This window comes from Esox lucius, chromosome 16 (genome assembly GCF_011004845.1).
Source record: "Esox lucius isolate fEsoLuc1 chromosome 16, fEsoLuc1.pri, whole genome shotgun sequence".
In the NCBI taxonomy this organism is placed as follows: Eukaryota; Metazoa; Chordata; class Actinopteri; order Esociformes; family Esocidae; genus Esox; species Esox lucius.
The window spans coordinates 33,702,772-33,726,540 of record NC_047584.1 but is presented as its reverse complement, the minus strand read 5'-3'; the positions used below and the strand labels follow the sequence as shown (position 1 = coordinate 33,726,540).

The 23,769-nt window shown below is 42.0% G+C and overlaps 1 protein-coding gene across 6 annotated transcripts in view; it reads left to right on the top strand.

Annotated features, from left to right (window-relative positions):
• il1rapl1a (interleukin 1 receptor accessory protein-like 1a) overlaps positions 1–23,769 on the top strand; it is a 244,764-nt gene that overhangs the window by 37,579 nt on the left and 183,416 nt on the right. For 5 of the 6 annotated variants that reach the window (XM_013137830.4, XM_013137829.4, XM_020054754.3 and 2 more), the window contains exon 2: positions 5,109–5,210. In XM_013137830.4, the coding sequence (XP_012993284.1) occupies positions 5,129–5,210 (82 nt within the window). In that variant the 5' untranslated portion in view covers positions 5,109–5,128. Of the gene's footprint in view, positions 1–5,108; positions 5,211–23,769 lie in introns of those variants that run through there. The other variant, XM_020054755.3, reaches the window with a different exon arrangement.

Sequence of the window (23,769 nt, the reverse complement as noted above, 5' to 3'; positions counted from 1 at the left end):
TCTTTCATATTTTACTGTATGAAAACGTAAAAATTATTCCCAATGTCTTGGATGGGGACCTTTGGTGAACAGCCATTTTATTTAAACTCCTTCCATATATTCTCAGTTGGATTGGAATCGTTTTTCTGGGGTCTCATTTATAAAGACGGTGTACGCACCACTCTGTCTGGGTGCAATTATTACTATGCAAAATGTGGGATTCATCAATATGAAGGTTTGCCTGAGATTGCTGGTGAATTCACACACAGCCATGAAAATCTTGAGCCAAAAGGTGGAAGCAGGAAATTGCTTCTGAAACGTAGACTAGTTAATCTTAAGGTTCAGTCTCCCACATGCCTTCTGGCAAACTTGATTTCAACAATGGCTTTATTCTTGCTACTCAACCGCGACTGCCACTCTTGTGACGCCCCCAGGCTGTTGTTGCAGAATCACGTGGTCTCGCAGCTCAGCCGTGGAACCCAGTACCTCCTTTTAAGTTACCACAGGCCTCTTGGTGGCCATCAGGACTAATGTCCTCTTCACCCAGACACTCTGCCTGGATTCACCGTTTTGCCATGTTCTCTCCATTTATGGACTTTACAGTGGTCCAAGGATATTCCATGCATAGAAAATGTTCTTATGTCTTCCCTTGTCTTCATGATGTCGACAACTGTGGGACCTCCCAGAGACAGGTGTATTTATCCCAAAGTCATGTGAAACACCATTAATACTCACAGGTGAACAGGTGTAGGTTTCACCACGGTTCATTAAAGTCCATCATAGCAGGTCATATTGTGTAAATTATTTTCAGATTTTTGTTTATTATTAATTTACAGAATAATGCATATTTAATTTTTCACTTTGACACAATGACCTCTTAGTGTTGGTAATTTGCTGTAACTCATTTATTTACATAAATATGTGACATTTTGTGCCTCCATACTTGGATTTGCATTTTAATCTCTATAAACCAACATTTCATCCTGGTGTTTTCTAGATTAGACAGTTTCTCTCCTCCTCTACAGTGTGGTTGCTATCACCTGTAACCTGCATGTTGATACAGAAGCCACCAGAACCTGTTTCCTTTCATGTTTCAAATAACTGAATCTACCCAGCCTACCCATACCCTCCAGCCCCCATCCCCCCCAGCTTACCCTAGCCCACCCATCCCCTCCAGCCCCCCCCAGCACCCCCACCTCCCCCCCAGCTTACCCATCCCACCTATCCCCCCCAGCCCACCCCCCCCCCCAGCTTACCCAGCCCACCCATCCCCCCCCAGCCCACCCATCCCCCCAGCCCACCCATCCCCCCCAGCTTACCCTAGCCCACCCATCCCCTCCAGCCCCCCCCCCTCCCAGCTTACCCATCCCACCTATCCCCCCCAGCCCACCCACCCCCCCCCATCCCACCTATCCCCCCCAGCCCACCCATCCCCCCCCAGCCCACCCATGCCCCCCAGCTTACCCACTCACGGACCTTTCTCAGACTCTTTCTCAGACAAAGCTTTCTTGAAAAGCTTTGTTTTGATTGTTTGGTGCAGAATAATGACATGAGGGGTATTATTAAAATTACTCAAAAGAGTACTTAATTTTGTATAACTGCCTTACAAGTGGTGACATTTGTTGTGTAACGTTTTTCAATGCTAAATGTTTCAGAGTTTAACAGTGTGTTTACGTGTTACAGGTGATTAAACAGGTTTAACATAAGTATTTAGAGTCATCTTGAATAATTTGCTGTGAGTGTTTTGCCTGGGGAATCTTTTGCCCCAGGTGCCTGTCGCTCTAGGAGATTATTTCAAACCACTTTAGTCATCCTCTTTATGCCTCCAGTGAATACAGAATAATGCTGTCCTCTTTAAACACTGCATTTCCCATCTAACTTCATTTATTACTCTTTTACTTTCGCTCTCTCTCTCAAACACACACACACACACACACACACACACACACACACACAAACAAATACAAATACACAAGAATACTTAAGGAAAATGTATTGTGTAATGTATAACAAGGAATAAACACAACATGATACGGTCAACGTTATTATTTACATGTATCAGAGAGTCATTGGGTACAGGGTCATTTAGGTTTATATACATATTGGTTGTGGTAGTTGTGGCTAGGTAATAATATTTGTTGTTGCTAGACCACTTGGCAACCTGCACCAAGAAACTTAAATTGAAAAAATATATTGAAGAAATTCATCAACTCTGTGAAACCTTTATCCAATCATTTTGGATTAAAATAAACTGTTAAAATGCTATAAGTATCAAAATAAAAGACTATCTGGGAACCCTGGTGATGTCGTAATGGGGGAACAGGTCTTAGAAAACCAATCAAGTCCACAAGAAGGTTGACATTGATTATACCATTGTAAATAGGAAAACCCAGAAACACTTTTCAGTGATTTCAGTGGAGCCAATGATAAGAGAGAAAGGCACTGTTCTTCACCCCGCCCCCACATCCAGGGACTCTGCCATCACCTCTGCCCTGCCCTGTACCAGGAAAGGGGACATCTGAAAAGGCTGGCAGATCACTGTGGAGGGAGAACAGGATGAAGGTATCTAACAGTGAACACTCATAACAACTGAAGCAGAAGTGCCCAGCGTCCTCTGAACAGCTGGGAGGAGTTTGAGAGGATCTTCCCGGTACTCGAAACGCACTCAGAGTGCTTTAAACAGGGGGACGGTGAAGTCTACTAGGGACAATGTGTCCCACAGAGTTGGGGGGTGGCATCCCCACCTCCTCATTCTCACCATTTCCCAAGATTTCGTCCTCTGAAGTTACAGGGAGACGAACACCATTTTCAGTGAAACGACCATCTTCACCAGACCTAACCTAGAAACCAGCGCTCAGCTAACAGCCTGGTTACAAAACATTTATGGCACTGCGAGGCAGCTTGAAGTGTCAAACCCGAGTCAGAGGGTAACCCTTTCATTGTGTTGTTACGACAATGGCAGCTGTTTTCCCTGAAATGGAGAGTTCTGTATGTGGACACTTTTTAACATCGATTCGTAGTCTTCAGTAAATGTCTCAATCTCCATTTGCATTTGTTTATTTCAAAAGAAAATGACATGACTGGTAGAAAAGTGCAAAAATAATTTATATCACATGTCCGTTAGATTATATTTACATTAAATATTGAATTATCTTTAGAGTACTGCCAAACCCTGGCCAGTTTACAGACCGCGAACTGCTGCTTTTGCTTCAAGCCCCTCTGCCAGGCATTGGTGAAAAATGTATTATGGTAATGACCTTGGAGGGTATTATGATGATGAATTTGGAGGGTATTATGGTCAAGATATTGGAGGGTATTATGGTGATGATATTGGTTGTGTGATTTTGATGTGATCTATAAGTCATTCACAGCATTTCATGTATTAAGGACTGGGCCAGGGTCTATGGGGGTCTAAGACAGGTGGTATTAGGGACTGGGTCAGGGTCTATGGGGGTCTTAGACAGGTGGTATTAGGGACTGGGTCAGGGTCTATGGGGGTCTTAGACAGGTGGTATTAGGGACTGGGTCAGGGTCTATGGGGTCTTAGACAGGTGGTATTAGGGACTGGGTCAGGGTCTCATGGGGTCTTAGACAGGTGGTATTAGGGACTGGGTCAGGTCTAGGGGGGTCTAGACAGGTGGTATTAGGGACTGGGTCAGGTCTATGGGGGTCTTAGACAGGTGGTATTAGGGACTGGGTCAGGTGTATCTAGGTTATTAGGGACTGGGTCAGGGTCTATGGGGGTCTTAGACAGGTGGTATTAGGGACTGGGTCAGGGTCTATGGGGGTCTTAGACAGGTGGTATTAGGGACTGGGTCAGGGTCTATGGGGGTCTAAGACAGGTGGTATTAGGGACTGGGTCAGGGTCTATGGGGGTCTTAGACAGGTGGTATTAGGGACTGGGTCAGGGTCTATGGGGGTCTTAGACAGGTGGTATTAGGGACTGGGTCAGGGTCTATGGGGGTCTTAGACAGGTGGTATTAGGGACTGGGTCAGGGTCTATGGGGGTCTTAGACAGGTGGTATTAGGGACTGGGTCAGGGGTTGAATATGTCTGTGAAGACACCTGGCATCAGGTCTGCAAATACTCGTTGTTCTCCTTTATTACATGATGTCATCCATAGAGCCTCCTGGAATGTTTCCAATTCAAACATCTGTGTGTGGAATAACAATCCTTTGAATTTATATCCCCTCATCTTAACCTTCACACTCCTCAATTCTTTATGAAACCGTCGATTAAAAATAGTGTTCTTTACACATGTAATTATGGTTTTATTGAAGTGTCAGCATCTCCGCCAGGGAATGGTACCTCGTCAAATTGCTCCTGCTAATATAACTTGTCTCCGTTGCAATCACTAGAGGAAATCATTAGGCCCCCTTAGGGAAATGGCAGGAAAGAAGTGTGTGCTAGCATGCGCTTGTGTGTCGGGGTCCTGTTGATATTGGGGACAAGGGCCAACTTTATCTTATCATGAAAGATGGCTGGCATTTTTATCTCTCAATCTCTCTTCCCGTTTGTCTTTCTGCCTTTAGCCTTTTCTCTACTACCTCACTCTCTCATTTTCATCCCCTTCTTGTACATCACTCAGTTTAAATGAAAGGGCCGTCCTTTACATAGGAAACAAACAGGCACGCTAGCATATTCGTTAAAGCAGAAGCTGCATATTTGTTGAACTAGACTACTATGTATGAGCATAAACAACATAGCAAGGTACTTGCTGGCTACTAGCTATCTAGCTCAGTGGGTTCAGATCACAATTGTTAGCTAAAGTAGATAGCTTTTTTGCACCATTTTATTTGCTGTGTTTTTGTTTTATTAAAGCCAGACAAAATCTCAACTAAGGAATGTCTTAGCGTCTGAGACAATGTTGCTATGGTCAAACCTGTTAGCTTTCTTACATACAGTGTGTTGTCTGGCTGACCGTTGATGCAGAAATGAACAACAGATATTGTATATATCGTCGATATAAAAATATATATATAGTAAGTTACTGTGTAAAGCGAATGTCTTGCCAGTACATCAAAAAACTTGCTCATTATCATGATAACAGTCGTGTTGAACCGTTGATCTTGGTGCCCACCACAAATAATAATAACCCCTCTCTCTCTCCATCTTGGTCCGTCTTTTAGGCTGTTAGATCGAGGGGAAGATGAGGCCTCACAGTCCTCTCCTGATCCTGCTGTACCTCACCTTGTCCCGTAGCTTGAAAACCGTGTCCAAAAGGGGGTCAGGTATGTTCGAATCCCTTTCTCTCTCTAATTCTTGTTTACTGTGGCTCCTCCCAGTTGGTTTGGGAAATTGAAATCCTCATACAGTGGGGAGAACAAGTATTTGATACACTGCCGATTTTGCAGGTTTTCCCACTTACAAAGCATGTAGTTTTTATCATAGGTACTCTTCAACTGTGAGTGACTGAATCTAAAACAAAAATCCAGAAAATCACATTGTATGGTTTCTAAGTAATTCATTTGCATTTTATTGCATGACATAAGTATTTGATACATCAGAAAAGCAGAACTTAATATTTGGTACAGAAACCTGTGTTTGCAATTACAGAGATTATATGTTTCCTGTAGTTCTTGACCTGGTTTGCACACACTGCAGCAGGGATTTTGGCCCACTCCTCCATACAGACCTTCTTCAGATCCTTCAGGTTTCAGGGCTGTCGCTGGGCAATACAGACTTTCAGCTCCCTCCAAAGATTTTCTATTGGGTTCAGGTATGGAGATTAGCTAGGCCGCTCCAGGACCTTGAGATGCTTCTTACGGAGCCACTCCTTAGTTGCCCTGGCTGTATGTTTCGGGTCGTCATCATGCTAGAAGACCCAGCCACGACCCATCTTTAATGCTCTTACTGAGGGAAGGAGGTTGTTGGTCAAGATCTCGCGATACATGGCCCCATCCATCCTCCCCTCAATACGGTGCAGTCGTCCTGTCCCCTTTGCAGAAAAGCATCCCCAAAGAATGATGTTTCCACCTCCATGCTTCACAGTTGGGATGGTGTTCTTGGGGTTGTACTCATCCTTCTTCTTCCTCCAAACACGGCAAGTGGAATTTAGACCAAACAGCTAAATTTTTGTCTCATCAGACCACATGACCTTCTCCCATTCCTCCTCTGGATCATCCAGATGGTCATTGGCAAACTTCAGACGGGCCTAGACATGTGCTGGCTTGAGCACGGGGACCTTGCTTGCTCTGCAGGATTTTAATCCATGACGGCGTAGTGTGTTACTAATGGTTTCTTTGAGACTGTGGTCCCAGCTCTCATCAGGTCATTGACCAGGTCCTGCCATATAGTTCTAGGTTGATCTCTCACCTTCCTCATGATCATTGATGCCCCACGAGGTGAGATCTTGCATGGAGCCCCGGATCGAGGGAGATTGACCGTCATCTTGAACTTCTTCCATTTTCTAATAATTTCGCCAACAGTTGTTGCCTTCTCACCAAGCTGCTTGCTATTGTCCTGTAGGCCATCCCAGCCTTGTGCAGGTCTACAATTTTATCCCTGATGTCCTTACATAGCTCTCTGGTCTTGGCCATTGTGGAGAGGTTGGAGTCTGCTTGATTGAATGTGTGGACAGGTGTCTTTCATAGAGGTAACGTGTTCAAACAGGTGCAGTTAATACAGGTAATGAGTGGAGAACAGGAGGGCTTCTTAAAGAAAACTAACAGGTCTGTGAGAGCCGGAATTCTTATTGGTAGGTAGGTGATCAAATACCTATGTCATGTAATAAAATGCAAATTCATTAATTAAAAATCATACTATGTGATTTTCTGGACTTTAGATTCCGTCTCTCACAGTTGAAGTGTACTTATGATAAAAGTTACAGACTTCTACATGCTTTGTAAGTGGGAAAACCGGCAAAATCGCCAGTGTATCAAATACTGGTTCTCCCCACTGTATTAGGTGTGTGTGTGTTTCCAATTATTTTAATATGAGATAGAGTTGAGATAATTAGAAGTCATTTCCCATTTCCATTTGCCTGTGCAAGTCAATCACAAAATGTCTGATGAGAATTTAAATTTGACATGGAGGGAGAATGATTTCCTACCTGCCGATCTGTATTTTAAATGACTGACATGCTGGATGACATCTGTCTGACATCTGTCTGACATCTGTCTGAGCGATAGGTCAATGAACCTATCGCTCTTTCTTAGGGTCACCAAGGGTTAATGCAAAACAAATTTTGTCTCTAAGCGGCGGCAAATTGAGCATCCATTTTGAACAAATGCAAAGGTCAGAAATGATAATAGAAAGCAGGAAAGATTGGAGAGATGAACTTTGTTTATGACATGCATTGAAAGAGATGAGACTGTAATCTTTTTCAGTGAGCTAGCTAGTTCACTGCTGCAGACTGTCAATGACTGAACCCCAAAGACAGGCGCCTGTGTCTGAGGTTGTCCATGCTCATATTATAAGTGAACTGTGCGGTGAAGGAAATGTGGCCATTTTAGAATGTTGCGATGTCATGGGCTTTCCATTCCTGACGGTGGGCAAGTTTGCTGTTTATCTTGGCATCTGAGCCCTTCCACAGAAAGCAGAGTGTCTGCAGGGTTTTCTCCCCTCCCTTGGACTTGACAGGTGGGTTAACTGGGTTGTCCAGGTCTACGCTGGATACATCGAAGGGAAGAAAACCACAAGGCAGCAGACTATTGGCCCTCTGTGGATGACCCTGCTGTAGTTTGACCTATCATCTCGGACTTGTGGTCATTCTGGGAACTAGCATGCAGATCCAGACATTACCATAAAAAGTACTAATGGAGCCAGACAATATACAGTAGGCTATACTAAGAGCAGTGTGTGTGTGTGTGTGTGTCTAAGGTGGACTTAAGTGGAGGACATAATTCAGGCATTTGACGATGACCCCTGAAGGTTTTACAGACCCAGAGGCCAATTTGCCCTTAACCATTAATGATGTGAGCAGGAGACCTGTCACACACTCTCACTAGCCCTGGGTTAAAACTGAGATTAACTAGATATAGTGTCAGCTACGAACACACATCTCCTGTTAATCAAATCAACAGTCCTGGTCTGACCCCTAACCTCTCCCCTCCTCCAAACAGTGTATGTGTGGACTGGGGTCTTCTGTTCATCGATTGCGTTTGTCTGAGAGAGCTTACGTAATATTAGCATTTAAATTTAAGGTTTTTATATTTAGTGTGTGTGTTGCTTTCCTCTGGAGTGATTCATGCTTGGATTAACAAACTCAAAGATCAAATCAATGCCTCTGTCATTCCTCTGGGCATGTCCCTGGGGACCCACTTTAGGTCCCATTTAAGGCTACCAGCAGGAATCCTCACTGAGCAGGGTTAATGTTTATGGTGTCCCTGTGCAGTTTGGACACTTTTAATTGCCACTTCTCTGTCCTAACACGTTACGAATGGAGACAGCAGAGATCTCCGCTGGCTTGTCACTGACTGGGAAGTTTGACATGAAGTGCATGGAGACCAGGGAATGTTGCTGTGTATGCAGGCACACACTTATATGTGTTACTATCAGGGACTCAATTTCTTAAACTTTAGACCAAGGGGACTTTGGTACACACACACAAACTCAGGCAAAAAAAATCCTTTCTTTTCTCCTTCGCAAAGAGCTTGCTCTTCATCCTCTCACTAAAACATGGAAGGTGCTGCTCATTCATCTAACAGTGTGAGTCTCGGTTTGGTAATTGTTTTTGGGTTCAAAAGGTCGTAGGCATCTATCTTCCTTTAGTCCAGGTGAGTTAGATGGAGTACAGGGCACTCCCAATGCAGCAATTAAAGACGCGCATAAACACACACACACACATAGACACAGAAGAAAATACATACAATTCAGCGTTTGGAAGATTCTTGCTTATCGTTTCCTCTTCATTAATAGAATTTTCTTTTGGCTCCAAGTTGCGGTCAGGGAGGGTTGAGGATCAACAGACAGAGAGAAATGAGACAATGCCAGTTTATGTTGCATTTTCTTTGTCTGGAAAACAGCTTTTTTTTACATTAGTCTTTGCCTCATTCGGATCTACTGGGAATTCCCCATTCAATATTTAGGGTTGTGGGAATCTTTTGGAATTGTTTAGCTTTGAATAGTTGTGGAAGATGGAATGCTTGATGAAGCCTCTGAAGGGGGGGATAAAGCTGCTATTGAATAGACTTTTCCATCCCACTGTCCGGATGGCATTCCCAGAGTTTGCAGCGCTCCAAAATCTCGTAATTACCCGACATGGGGTCCAGCTGTGCTTGTGTTACACCACCTAATGAGTTTCCTCATGGCTCTAAGACTGAGTGTGTCTGAGTGTGTTCATTCTTGTTCTATGTGCTGGATATGGGCGAGGGTTTTAATGACCAGCCAGACATTGCGGTATTGGATATCAATTGGGGCAAAGAGTTTGCTCTTGGTTTCGATGGAGTGTTTTTACACATTTGCATTTCTGTGTGTCCCCATCAGAGTGTGTGTTTTGCCTCCATCTGACCAGTCCATGTATCTGTCATTACTGTGTGATTGTATAGCCGAACACTGTGGTAGAATTAATAATCATGTCAGTTATACACCCGCTTTTAGAAAAAGGATTTTTTTTTACACACCTGGTAAATTCAGCAATACATCTTCTGATAGGAACATTGCTGCAAGAGATCCATTGACTCAATAGATTTAAGACAACTACGACTATATGCAAATTGACACAATCGGTATAACATAGAGGCACTCCTTCTGGCCTATTATTTGTGAAACAAATCTCACTGACCTAGAAATCTGTCAAACATGATAGAAACATGAGTCCCCCAGGTTGAAATGCCCCTTTTAATATACAATAAGAAAATGTGTCAATAGTAATGTAGTGTTGTCTGTCAGAGAACGTCTTTCATCTTATGTGAGGTAGTAATGTAGTGTTGTCTGTCAGAGATCGTCTTTCATCTTATGTGAGGTAGTAATGTAATGTTGTCTGTCAGAGATCGTCTTTCATCTTATGTGAGGTAGTAATGTAATGTTGTCTGTCAGAGAACGTCTTTCATCTTATGTGAGGTAGTAATGTAGTATTGTCTGTCAGAGATCGTCTTTCATCTTATGTGAGGTAGTAATGTAATGTTGTCTGTCAGAGAACATCTTTCATCTTATGTGAGGTAGTAATGTAGTGTTGTCTGTCAGAGAACGTCTTTCATCTTATGTGAGGTAGTAATGTAGTGTTGTCTGTCAGAGAACGTCTTTCATCTTATGTGAGGTAGTAATGTAGTGTTGTCTGTCAGAGATCGTCTTTCATTTTTTGTGAGGTAGTAATGTAGTGTTGTCTATAAGAGAACGTCTTTCATCTTATGTGAGGTAGTAATGTAGTGTTGTCTGTAAGAGAACGTCTTTCATCTTATGTGAGGTAGTAATGTAGTGTTGTCTATAAGAGAACGTCTTTCATCTTATGTGAGGTAGTAATGTAGTGTTGTCTGTAAGAGAACGTCTTGCATCTTATGTGAGGTAGTAATGTAGTGTTGTATGTCAGAGATCGTCTTTCATCTTATGTGAGGTAGTAATGTAGTGTTGTCTGGCAGAGAACGTCTTTCATCTTATGTGAGGTAGTAATGTAGTGTTGTCTGGCAGAGAACGTCTTTCATCTTATGTGAGGTAGTAATGTAGTGTTGTCTGTCAGAGAACGTCTTTCATCTTATGTGAGGTAGTAATGTAGTGTTGTCTGTAAGAGAACGTCTTTCATCTTATGTGAGGTAGTAATGTAGTGTTGTCTGTAAGAGAACGTCTTTCATCTTATGTGAGGTAGTAATGTAGTGTTGTCTGTCAGAGATCGTCTTTCATCTTATGTGAGGTAGTAATGTAGTGTTGTCTGTAAGAGAACGTCTTTCATCTTATGTGAGGTAGTAATGTAGTGTTGTCTGTCAGAGAACGTCTTTCATCTTATGTGAGGTAGTAATGTAGTGTTGTCTATCAGAGACAGTATTTCACTCCAGCGAGAGCAGAGCTAAGAGACTGTCATAGCAGCAATTAGTTTATGTAAGAATGAACAGGTAGATAAATGCAAAAGAGCAACATGGCAACCATTGGCGAGTCAGAAGTAGAAGACACCCAGTATCATTCAGGTCTGCCATCTGGGAACATTTCGGTTTCCCTGTAAACTATAACAGGGATTGTCAACGAGTGGTGGAGATGATGTCTACAACATAAAGGCTGTGTTCATTGACTATATTCTATTCTGGTGGCAATACGAGTAACATGACTGCTCATGTATTTATTGTAATGCATGGAAAATTGAAAATACAATTTCTCACGTACAAATTATCTTTTTTTCTTCTTTGGAAGTGGTTGTTTTCTGTTTAAGGCAATGCTATGTGATTTCATATTTGCTGCTGGGATATGCAACTCTTGTTGAAGTTCTGTTTTAAATGGCTATTTTATTTCATTTCTAAAGACAAGCACTGCTGTTTTTTGTTTCAATTTAAGCTACCCATGTTTAATATTATAATAAGTGGAAAAACTAAATACAACGTACATATTTCATTGCCTATTTATTTTGTAGAAGTACAGAAACCATAGCAAACAGAGACACCAGTATATCGTATCGTACCGAACCATGAGTTTGACCCCTAGTAGTTATTGAATGTGTAGTAATAGTAATATAGTGTGTTAATGTAATGTGTAGTAATGTACTGTAGTAATATAATGTGAAGTAATGTAGTGTAGTAATAGAATGTGTAGTAATATAGTGTAGTAATAGTGTGTAGTAATGTAGTGTAGTAATACAATGTGTAATATTGTAGTGTAGTAATAGAATGTGTATTAATGTAGTGTAGTAATATAATCTGTAGTAATGTAGTGTAATAATGGATTGTGTAGTAATGTAGTGTAGTAATGGAATGTGTAGTAATGTAGTGTAGTAATGGACTGTGTAGTAATGTAATGTTGTAATAGAATGTGTAGTAATGTAGTGTAGTAATTGAACATGTAGTAAGGTTCTGTAGTAACATAATGTGTAGTACTGTAGTCTGGTCTGTTTTCTTGAATTATTTTTATTCCAAAATACTGTGCCTAGTACACCCAGGTCTGTCAGTATTGCTCTAGTAGGACCAGGTCTAAGTTTTTAAAAGTTGTCTAGATACATGTATTGCCAGTTGCGGCGTGGAAGCGTTCTGCATCAATTTCGGGCCAATGCCCCTTGAAAACCACCTGTCCATGAACGCAGCTCAACAGCTTGACAGGGCACACCTGCGTTCATGTGTGCTTCGTTTAGGAAAGATAAAAGTGTCCCAGGGAGGCAGGTCAGGGGAGAGTGTGTCACTGCAGCTGGTTGCCCTTGATTGTGCCCTGCTGCAGTGAACCGGTTGCCAACAGAGACAGGGCACCGGGGAGATGATGGCGCCTCCTCCAGCTGTTTGCCTTTTAGTTTCAATGTTTTACCCCCCTCAAGGGCTCTGAACTCATATCATGTGTCCCCGTGCCACTCCTCTTTACATATATATTGATTCAGTTGTGAAAATGTATCACTGCAAAAACCGTTTACTTGCTTGGTTGAACAGTCATGTATGCCAACAGTAATTCATGCCAGTAATGTAAACCAAAAGTAATGTATCCCAACAGTGATGCATATCAGAAATGTATGCCAACAGTAGTGTAAGCAATAATGTATGCCAGGCAGATATAGATTCACAGATTGCTGGTTTAATAGAGGCAATGGTACAGAGCGCTGGTTTAATAGAGGCAACGGTACAGAATACTGGTTTAATAGAGGCAACGGTACAGAATGCTGGTTTAATAGAGGCAACGGTACAGAATGCTGGTTTAATAGAGGCAACGGTACAGAGCGCTGGTTTAATAGAGGCAATGGTACAGAGCGTTAATCCAGGAGGATGGTCAGGAGGAGGGCGATGGTCGTGGTAAGGGAACAGGCAATATGTCGAGGTCAGGATCTCTGGAGCGAAGGTACAAGAGGATTCTGCAAAAACGTGGTCAGTGAGGGGAGACAAAAGGCGATTCAGTACACAGTAGACAAACTATCAACGACTATACTCAGCGACTGTTGCTGTACTGTGAAACAATACCTCACAAAGGTAAATAGTGGTGTGATGAATAACAGGTTGACTAGAATTCTGTTGATTGTGATCCGTGGGGTGAGTTGCATTTGCTGGGTTGGTGTTGTGTTTGATGGAGTGAGTTGCGTTTGCTGGGTTGGTGTTGTGTTTGAGGGAGTGAGTTGCGTTTGCTGGGTTGGTGTTGTGTTTGATGGAGTGAGTTGTATTTGCTGGGTTGGTGTTGTGTTTGAGGGAGTGAGTTGCGTTTGCTGGGTTGGTGTTGTGTTTGATGGAGTGAGTTGTATTTGCTGGGTTGGTGTTGTGTTTGAGGGAGTGAGTTGCGTTTGCTGGGTTGGTGTTGTGTTTGAGGGAGTGAGTTGCGTTTGCTGGGTTGGTGTTGTGTTTGAGGGAGTGAGTTGCGTTTGCTGGGTTGGTGTTGTGTTTGAGGGAGTGAGTTGCGTTTGCTGGGTTGGTGTTGTGTTTGATGGAGTGAGTTGTATTTGCTGGGTTGGTGTTGTGTTTAAGGGAGTGAGTTGCGTTTGCTGGGTTGGTGTTGTGTTTGAGGGAGTGAGTTGCGTTTGCTGGGTTGGTGTTGTGTTTAAGGGAGTGAGTTGTATTTGCTGGGTTGGTGTTGTGTTTGAGGGAGTGAGTTGCGTTTGCTGGGTTGGTGTTGTGTTTGAGGGAGTGAGTTGCGTTTGCTGGGTTGGTGTTGTGTTTGAGGGAGTGAGTTGCGTTTGCTGGGTTGGTGTTGTGTTTGAGGGAGTGAGTTGCATTTGCTGGGTTGGTGTTGTGTTTGAGGGAGTGAGTTGCGTTTGCTGGGTTGGTGTTGTGTTTGAGGGAGTGAGTTGAGTTTGCTGGGTTGGTGTTGTGTTTGAGGGAGTGAGTTGAGTTTGCCAGATCGATGTTGTTCTTGAGGGTGTGAGCTGGTACGGGACGTCACAGAACCTTCCAGATGTTACCATTAACAGAAAGGTATCGGTAAGTGTTTGGGTCAAATCTATCCTAATTCTTTAAGACTGGGTTTATAAATCCTTAGTTCCAGATGTTATGGAAATAAACTACTCACTGGATGAAATCAAGCAGTTTTAATTAAGCCAATTGTAATTTTGCACCTGTGAATTTAAATTAATGTAAGACGCCATCAGTTCTGCATGCTTTTTGGAATTTGGGGGCCTGACGTTTCTTATAGAGCTTCTAGTCAGATAGTCCTAAGATATGGATTTTGACTAAACGTTTTAAAACGAATACCAGGCTTCAATTTAGCTAATAATCTGAATGGAGTTGGAATATAGAACATTTTCATATTTCATATTCTTGATTAGACTTGGGTTAACTCTCATTAGCTTTATCTAGATATATTAATCTTCTACCAGTTTGTTGGAGGCAAAATAGCTACTATGTAATCAAAATAGATACATTACAAGCAGTACTTATGTTTAGTTTACTTAGTTGCAGTTTCTCTCTCCCAAACTCACACCAGACGTGCCCCCCAACCCCCGACATCACACACACGCGCACACACACAAACACACACTCCTCTCAGAGTCAATATCACCCTCTCTAAATGGCGAAGGATTGCCTGGTCTGCAGTAATGCTGTGCAGGGGGATTGATCAGTTGCATACTATTGCAGATTAAATGGCCTCTTGCCGAGTTCTCCTCTCTCCTCAACTACATCTCACTGTTTCACTTCATGGGCAAATGTCTACTTATCTGCACATTCCTTGTGGTTCCTGGTTCCGTTGTGACAACTTAGCAAAGGACAGAAGCAACTGTGTTAATGAAAAAGTAATTAACAGAAGCAATACTCAACATCAAGTAAGTTATTGTGCTGGAATTGTTGAAAGTAACGGTTGAGTAGCCAACTTGGAAGTGTCTTTAAGACCTGGTCAATCCTACTTCACTTCGTGTCTATACTTATCTGTTTCCCTCTCCCCCTCTCTCTCTCTCTCTCTCTCTCTCTCACCCTAACTCTTTTCTCTCTCCCCCTTTCTCTCTCACCCTAACTCTTTTCTCGCCCCCTCTCTCTCTCTCATCCTAACTTTTTTCTCTCTTCCTCTCTCTCATAACCTGTTGAGTTACTCTCTGTTCCTCTATGCATGTACAAGTCCATAAATGTAACTCTACAGCAGCCATCCACAGAATTTATCCAGTGCAGTTTGGTCAGATCCATTGATTTTAATAAGCAGGTTGTGTTAAGGGAGATATTGGATTTCATGGGATTTCCTGGTGATCCTGCTAACCCCTTTTTAAGTGGATGAGGAACAAGCCATTGATTATGGTTATTAAGGCCTGGGGCCGGCAGTTATCCACATCACTACAAGGTGGAGACGGCTATAAGAACTCATTACCAGGACTTTACCGGGGGGTTGAGGTTTTCTCAGACTCCATTGTGTAGTTGTGAACATGATGAAATATGGCCCAGAAACATCTCCCAAGCCCATAACTCCCAGTTAACTGCCCCCAGATCATTGGTTCCCAGCTGGTGGGAGGTTTTGAACGGGTTCCGTATGTCAATGAATACAAATTAAAGGGTTAATTATGTGACAAAATGCTACTGTATCCTAATGCTACTGTATCCTAGTGCTACTGTATCCTAATGCTACTGTATCCTAGTGCTACTGTATCCTAATGCTACTGTATCCTAGTGCTACTGTATCCTAATGCTACTGATTTTGATTTAACATCCTAAACATCTAGATCCTTAACAGCCTTAACATTCAGACCCTTAACATCCTTAATAACTAGACCCTTAACAGCCTTAACATCCAGTCCCTTAACATCCATACCCTTAACATCCTTAACGTCCTTAACACCTAGACCCTTAACAGCCTTAACATCTAGACCCTTAACATCCATACCCATAACATCCTTAACATCTAGACCCTTAACAGCCTTAACATCCATACCCATAACATCCTTAGCATCTAGACCCTTAACAGCCTTAACATCTATACCCTTAACATCCATACCCATAACATCCTTAACATCTAGACACTTAACAGCCTTAACATCCAGACCCTTAACATCCTTAATAACTAGACCCTTAACAGCCTTAACATCTAAGCCCTTAACATTCAGACCCTTAACAGCCTTAACGTCCTTAATATCTAGAACTTTAACAGACTTAACATCTAGACCCTTAACAGCCTTAACATCTATGCCCTTAACATCAAGACCCTGAACATCCTTAACATCCAGACCCTTAACATCCTTAACATCTAGACCCTCAACAGCCTTACCATCTAGACCCTTAACATACAGACCCTTAACATCCTTAACATCTAGAACCTTAACAGCCTTAACATCTTGGCCCTTAACATCCAGACCCTTAACATCCTTAACATCTAGACCCTTAAAACCCAGACCCATAACATCCAGACCATTAACTTTCTTAACATCCAGACCCTTAACATCCATAACATCCAAACCCTTAACATCCTTAACATCAAGACCACTAACATCCAGACCCGTAAAATCAACATTCAGACCATAAACATCCAGACCCATAAAATCAACATCCTGACCATTAACATCCAGACCCATAAAATCAACATCCTGACCATTAACATCCAGACCCGTAAAAACAACATCCAGACCCTTAACATCCTTAACATCCAGACCCTTAACATCCTTAACATCCAGACCATTAACATCCTTAACATCCAGACCATTAACATCCAGACCCATAAAATCAACATCCAGACCCTTAACATCCAGGCACTTAACATCTAGACCCTTAAGACCCAGAACCATACCATCCTTAACAGCCTTAACATCTAGGCCCTTAACATTCAGGCCCTTAACATCCTTAACATCCATACTGAGACTCTTGACATCCTGGCACGGGAGCCAGTTTTTAGTGTCTACCTGTAATGCATCAATTACCCTCATTGTGTTTATTGTCTGTGTATCTGTGATGTGTGTGTCTGTGATGTGTGTGTCCGTGATGTGTGTGTGTGTGTGTGTGTCTGTGATGTGTGTGTCTGAGATGTGTGTGTCTGAGATGTGTGTGTCTGTGATGTGTGTGTCCGTGATTTGTGTGTCCATGATGTATGTGTGTGTGTCTGTAGTGCGTGTCCATGATGTGTGTGTGTGTCCGTGATGTGTGTGTGTGTGTCCGTGATATGTGTGTGTGTGTCCATGGTGTGTGTGTGTCTGTGGTGTGTGTGTGTGTCCGTGATGTGTGTTTGTGGTGTGTGTGTGTGTCCGTGATGTGTGTTTGTGATGTGTGTGTTTCTGTTATGTATGTGTCCTTGATGAGTGTCCGTGATGTGTGTGTGTGTCCGTGGTGTGTGTGTGTCTGTGATGTGTGTGTGTCCGTGGTGTGTGTGTGTCTGTGATGTGTGTGTGTGTCCGTGGTGTGTGTGTGTCTGTGATGTGTGTGTGTGTCCGTGGTGTGTGTGCGCATGTCTGTGATGTTTGTGTGAAGATTACTTATAACAAAGCAAAATGTATATATGTATGTATGTGAGCGACTGAGAGTGTGAATGAGAGTGTGGGTGCGACTGCATCGCATTAGAGACTAATAGATTTCCTGGTCATTAAATCTCACTGAATAGCATGAAGTGTGTTTGGATGGGAGAACATACATCAGCACCATTTAGTCCACATTAACTGGCTGTAATGTGACACAAGTGCAGCGCATTATATGCTGTGTGGTGTAACTTGATTGGATAATCCTTTTTCCTGAAGTGCTTTTTGATTGGTCACTGCTTTTTGTTTTTTATGGAGTTACATGTGTCTCAATATTCGTAAATATATCTAGAAAATCCGTGCGTATATTCATCACAAATAAAAATAGGATTTGTAAATGTGAAAACCTATTTTGTAAATAAAACATGATCTGTAAATATGTAAACTTGTTTCACAAATATAAATAACATTTGTGAATATATAAAACATATTTCACAAATAAAACACATCTGTAAAATTTTTACAACTGTTGACTTTACATTTACGGATCTGAATTTTATATTTACACATTTTTGAGATACATTTTCCTTTGGTCGACAAGTTCTCACATGGTTTCAGTCAGAGGGCTCACTTGGTGGGACTTCTGGAATATCCGGACTGGTGGATTGGAGTCTATAGGTAGCTAGGCCATGTTTTTCCTGAAATGTGAGTATAACATTTATTTGTATAACAATATTTGACTGCATCACTAATGGGTAAAAACCAACGCTGAGTGTGTTTTCGACTTCAGGCAACTAACTTAAGCACAGTTAGTTATGTCAGCCTACATCTGGTTGGCTAACTAGCCAGCTAGTAGGCTACTGTAGCTTAACTGTAATGACTTCTATTTAACATGAGTTTGAATGTGATTGGTTAATTCTGAATAAAGCCACATCCCCAGTTACAAGAGGGTGTGCACACTTGTGCATCCAGTTTATTTTCATGTTTCCCCCTTGAAGATATCAGTTTGTTTTTCAATTGAATTGTTCACATTATAGGTCACTTTAAAAGTGGAAAAAGTTTTGACATGAGATATCTTTGTCTCATTATTTTACATCACAAAAACCTGGCTTTTTCACAGGGGTGTGTAGACTTTTTATATCCACTGTATGTATGTGTGTGTGTATATGTGTGTGTGTATGTGTCTGTGTGCATGTGTGTGTATATGTGTGTATGTGTGTGTATGGTAGCAGCTCTGTGTACACTAGTGATGTGTCCAGTGACACTAGTCACTGGTTCCTCCAGCTGGGAGGAGCCCAGAGGGAATCCCCAAGGGCAACAGAACTACAAAGACCAGCATTCAATTAAATACCAGTTACCCAGCAGCCAATTAAATACCAGTTAACCAGCAGCCAATTAAATACCAGTTACCCAGCAGCCAATTAAATACCAGTTACCCAGCAGCCAATTAAACACCAGTTAACCCACAGCCAATTAAATACCAGTTACCCAGTAGCCAATTAAATACCAGTTAACCCACAGCCAATTAAATACCAGTCAACCCACAGCCAATTAAACACCAGTTAACCAGCAGCCAATGAAATACCAGTTAACCAGAAGCCAATTAAATACCAGTAAACCGGCAGGCCTTTTCTGACTGGGCCCTGGACACCCACAGGCAAGCAGGCCCACTTCAAGTGAAGAAACACACATGCACGTTTGTTTTATCTATGTCAGGCTTAAAAAAAAAAAATCCCATTTAAAATCCTATTTTCCATTACCTTAAATCTGGCCCCATTCCTTTAACCTACACTCTTATGCCAAAATAGCCTTATCTCACATTAGAGCCTATTAAATTACTTTGTGAGGAGGTCCCCACAAGTATAGTACAACAAATACAAAGATAACACACACACAGACACACACACACACACACACACAGACACACAGCATGTCACACACCCCCATGTTAGTAGACCTCATGGACTCATAAGTGCCCCCCACACTGAGAATGAGGGGGAGGAGATGAACATCTCCAATGCTAATAGGAGATATCCTGGCACCCACTCAGAGGCTCTGTTTGTATATCTGTGCTTGTGCGTGTGTTTGTGTGTGTGTATATGTGTGTGCATGTACATGAACCTGCGTGTGTGTGTGTGTGTGTGTGTGTGTGTGTGGTGAAGAGGTAGGATGAATATTAAACACTGTTATTTTTACACATCGTTATTAGCCCAGAACAGCCCCATCTCCCTGACAACTACCTCAGTTTCCCCAATGCTTGTCACCATAACAACTAATCTACTGCAAATAGTGCTTCCTCTCTCCCTCATCTATCACCCTCTCTCCCTCCCTCATCTATCTCTCCCTCCCTCATCTGTCCTTATTCCTCCCTCCTACCCTCAGTTTTTCAAATATCTTTATTTTTCTCTCTTTCTCCTCCTCATCTACAGTATTTGTTTTGTATCTCCTTAGTCTTCTAATTCTGTCCCTACTGAAACATGTGGATAGGCCATGTTTCTGAGACATGTGAAGAGACCATGTTCCTACAATAGCCCTTTAAGCCACCCACTACAGACAGAACCACAAGACCCTCTGTACTTCATCTCATCCTATCCTATATACTTAGACATGGAAAAGCAAAAATGACTTTGTCCCAATAGTTCACTTACTCAAATCTTGCATAATATCCAATCCCACCATTCTAGTTTTTTAGTAACATGCCTTGCCAGTCCATCCCTTCAGTCTCTATCAAAGTATCCATTTTAGTAAATATAACATATGTCATGCCACCTTTTTATGTTTGCTTTCAACTACAATTTTTGTTTTTGTTTTTTTTGTTTAATTCTTCATGGAACAATAATTCACAAAGAAAGTGAACATTCACATTCAGTGTCAATGATTTGGTTTGGTCTGAAATTAAACAAACAAAAGTGTCCCCTATAACATCTAGCCCTTTAACTGTCCCCTATAACATCTAGCCCTTTAACTGTCCCCTATAACATCTAACCCTTTAACTGTCCCCTATAACATCTAGCCCTTTAACTGTCCCCTATAACATCTAGCCCTTTAACTGTCCCCTATAACATCTAGCCCTTTAACTGTCCCCTATAACATCTAGCCCTTTAACTGTCCCCTATAACATCTAGCCCTTTAACTGTCCCCTATAACATCTAGCCCTTTAACTGTCCCCTATAACATCTAGCCCTTTAACTGTCCCCTATAACATCTAGCCCTTTAACTGTCCCCTATAACATCTAGCCCTTTAACTGTCCCCTATAACATCTAGCCCTTTAACTGTCCCCTATAACATCTAGCCCTTTAACTGTCCCCTATAACATCTAGCCCTTTAACTGTCCCCTATAACATCTAGCCCTTTAACTGTCCCCTATAACATCTAGCCCTTTAACTGTCCCCTATAACATCTAACCCTTTAAATGTCCCCTATAACATCTAGCCCTTTAACTGTCCCCTATAACATCTAGCCCTTTAACTGTCCCCTATAACATCTAGCCCTTTAACTGTCCCCTATAACATCTAGCCCTTTAACTGTCCCCTATAACATCTAGCCCTTTAACTGTCCCCTATAACATCTAGCCCTTTAACTGTCCCCTATAACATCTAGCCCTTTAACTGTCCCCTATAACATCTAACCCTTTAAATGTCCCCTATAACATCTAGCCCTTTAACTGTCCCCTATAACATCTAGCCCTTTAAATGTCCCCTATAACATCTAGCCATTTAATTGTTCCCTATCAGATCTAGCCTTTTAAATGTCCCCTATAACATCTAGCCCTTTAATTGCTTGTTCAACAAGAGAGGAATCTGGCAGTTTAAGAGTGTTATGTTGCCTTCTGCCGCAACCATTTCATAAATAATAGATACAAATGATATTCTTAGTCCTCATACGCTTCTGGCAGGTAAGCCTCCTCAATAGTCTTTGGAGGATTTTGTGCAAAGTTTAAGTTAAAACAGTATGTGTCAACCCTAGTAGCTTGTAGTGATTAACTGGCTACTCAATGAGTGATCAAACACTCCACACAGACAGGAGAAATGTTCCTATAATACATTGCTGGATGTTTTGATAGGTCTTCGTTTTCAAGCCAATTATGTCTAAACAGTTGTGAGGTAACAACTTTGTTATTAGATTGTAGCTGAGGGCCTTTGGGTTCTAGTATTTGTGAGAGTTGTTTATGACAGTTTGCAGGGGAACACGTGCAAATGACATATATTCATCAGGATGGTTTGGTGAGCTGTGCCTAAAGTGGGAACCTAATGGGAGCTGGAGATTGACCTGTAATTGAGATGAGCCTGACAGATGAAGCTCACAATGAGATGAGTCTGACAGCTGAAGCTAACAATGAGATTGGCTTGACAGATGAAGCTCACAATGAGATGAGCCTGACAGCTGAAGCTAACAATGAGATGAGTCTGACAGTTGACGCTAACATTGAGATGAGCCTGACAGCTGAAGCTAACAATGAGATGAGCCTGACAGCTGAAGCTAAGAATGAGATGAGCCTGACATCTGAGGCTGACATTAAGATTGGCTTGACAGCTGAAGCTAACATTGAGATGAGCCTGAAAGCTGAAGCTGACAATAAGATTGACTTGGCAGCTGAAGCTGATAGAGAAATGAGCCTGACAGCTGAAGCTAACAGTGAGATGAGCCTGACAGCTGAAGCTAACAGTGAGATGGGCCTTAACAACTGAAGCTGACAATGAGATTAGCCTGACAGATGGAGCTGACAATGAGATGGGCCTGAATGAGAAAACTGAGAAAATTAGACAAATATTATGTTTGCTGTCTGCCTAGACCTAGTTGATATTGACAAAAAGGTGTATAACTTAAATTGACCCCTTAATAATAATGACTAACATGATAGGGAAAAACGTTTTAGGAAATTCATGATTTCGTTTTTTTGATGTGGAGCATTTTAAAACAGTACAGTATCCACAATGACCTGATATCTTTATTTCTCAAGAATCAGTTGCAGGCATCTTAGCAAATGGGAAGACAAAACAGACTGGCTAGACAGCTAACTATCAACATGATGTTGTTACTAAATACGCATGTAATTGATCTAACAGAACATTTTACTCCTAACACTGTCCTGTAATATATCACAATATATAGTATTTTTCAGAATAACTGGGCCAATGGCTGCCCTAAAGTTCCTGAAAGATGGCTCATGTCTCTCAACTCGTAAGCTGCAATAATTGGGCTCCAGTGTGCTCGAAAGAGATTATGGGAGAACAGCGGATAGCATAATTGCATCTGGTGGATGGCTTGATCCAGTTCTGATGGGAGAAGTGGTTCTGTGTTGTGATTTGTCTACGATATTCCTTGTTTTTCTTGTTCATTCAGACAATGATTGCAGATGTTTTTTTATGTATCCAGCAAACAAATGATAATATGCAGCTCGATTCTCTGATGTTGACATTCCCTTCTTTCCTTTCATCCTCAAAACTCCAGGAGACCTCCACTGACCTCTTACATAATCATCATTTCTCTAAGGTCTCCCACTGATTCAATAAATGTGTGTAAACATTTTTTTGTGGTTGCCAGGAGTGTATCTACACTTTAGAGCTTCTGAGACATTCCAGTCAGATCAGAGCAACATTCAAACTTGACGGACATTCATGGGCTAACATCACAGAAAATGTAGCTTCTGCTTGTTAACATGTTTAGTAAAAAAATACATGTTTGGAGTGTATTTGTCTGTGTGCGTGTGTGTGTGTGTGTGTGTGTGTGTGTGTGTGTGTAAGAAAGAATCTCTTCCCGTCCCGTCTTTGGTGTGTGTTTCTGTGAAATGCAGCAGGCTTCATTAAGAGGTTGTCTTAAGCCTCCACAGCTTAACGCTATTTACATTTCCATTATTCCACCGTTACCGGGAAAAAACAGCATGAAATCCAGCACTGTTCAGGACATTAGACAAGCTCCATTCTCAAAGCTAACGGATTAGCATAAATGAGGAGGCCAATACAGGCAGGCAGAGACAGGCGAAGAAAAAACAATATGAGACATAGAAAGAGAACGAGATGAAAAGGGAGGAACATTTGTAGGGAGAGAGACATAATAACAGATAGACACCAATAAAGGAATATTTTCAAGTTTTCCCATCTGAAATGGGCTCTGGGGGGATGAGAGAGTCCTCTGATTCACTCCACATCATCAATAAATCTCTGGGTCTCCTCACATCACTGCACGAACCAAACTCTGTAAACTCCTCAATGCACTGAACCGTCAAACACTGTGTGTGAGTGGAAGTTATTGAGTCACGGAAGAGGCTGCTAGCCACCCTCAATGAGCCCGCAACACCCTCATTCAACCCCCTCAATGAGCCCGCCACACCCTCATTCAACCCCCTCAATGAGCCGCCACACCCTCATTCAACCCCCTCAATGAGCCCGCC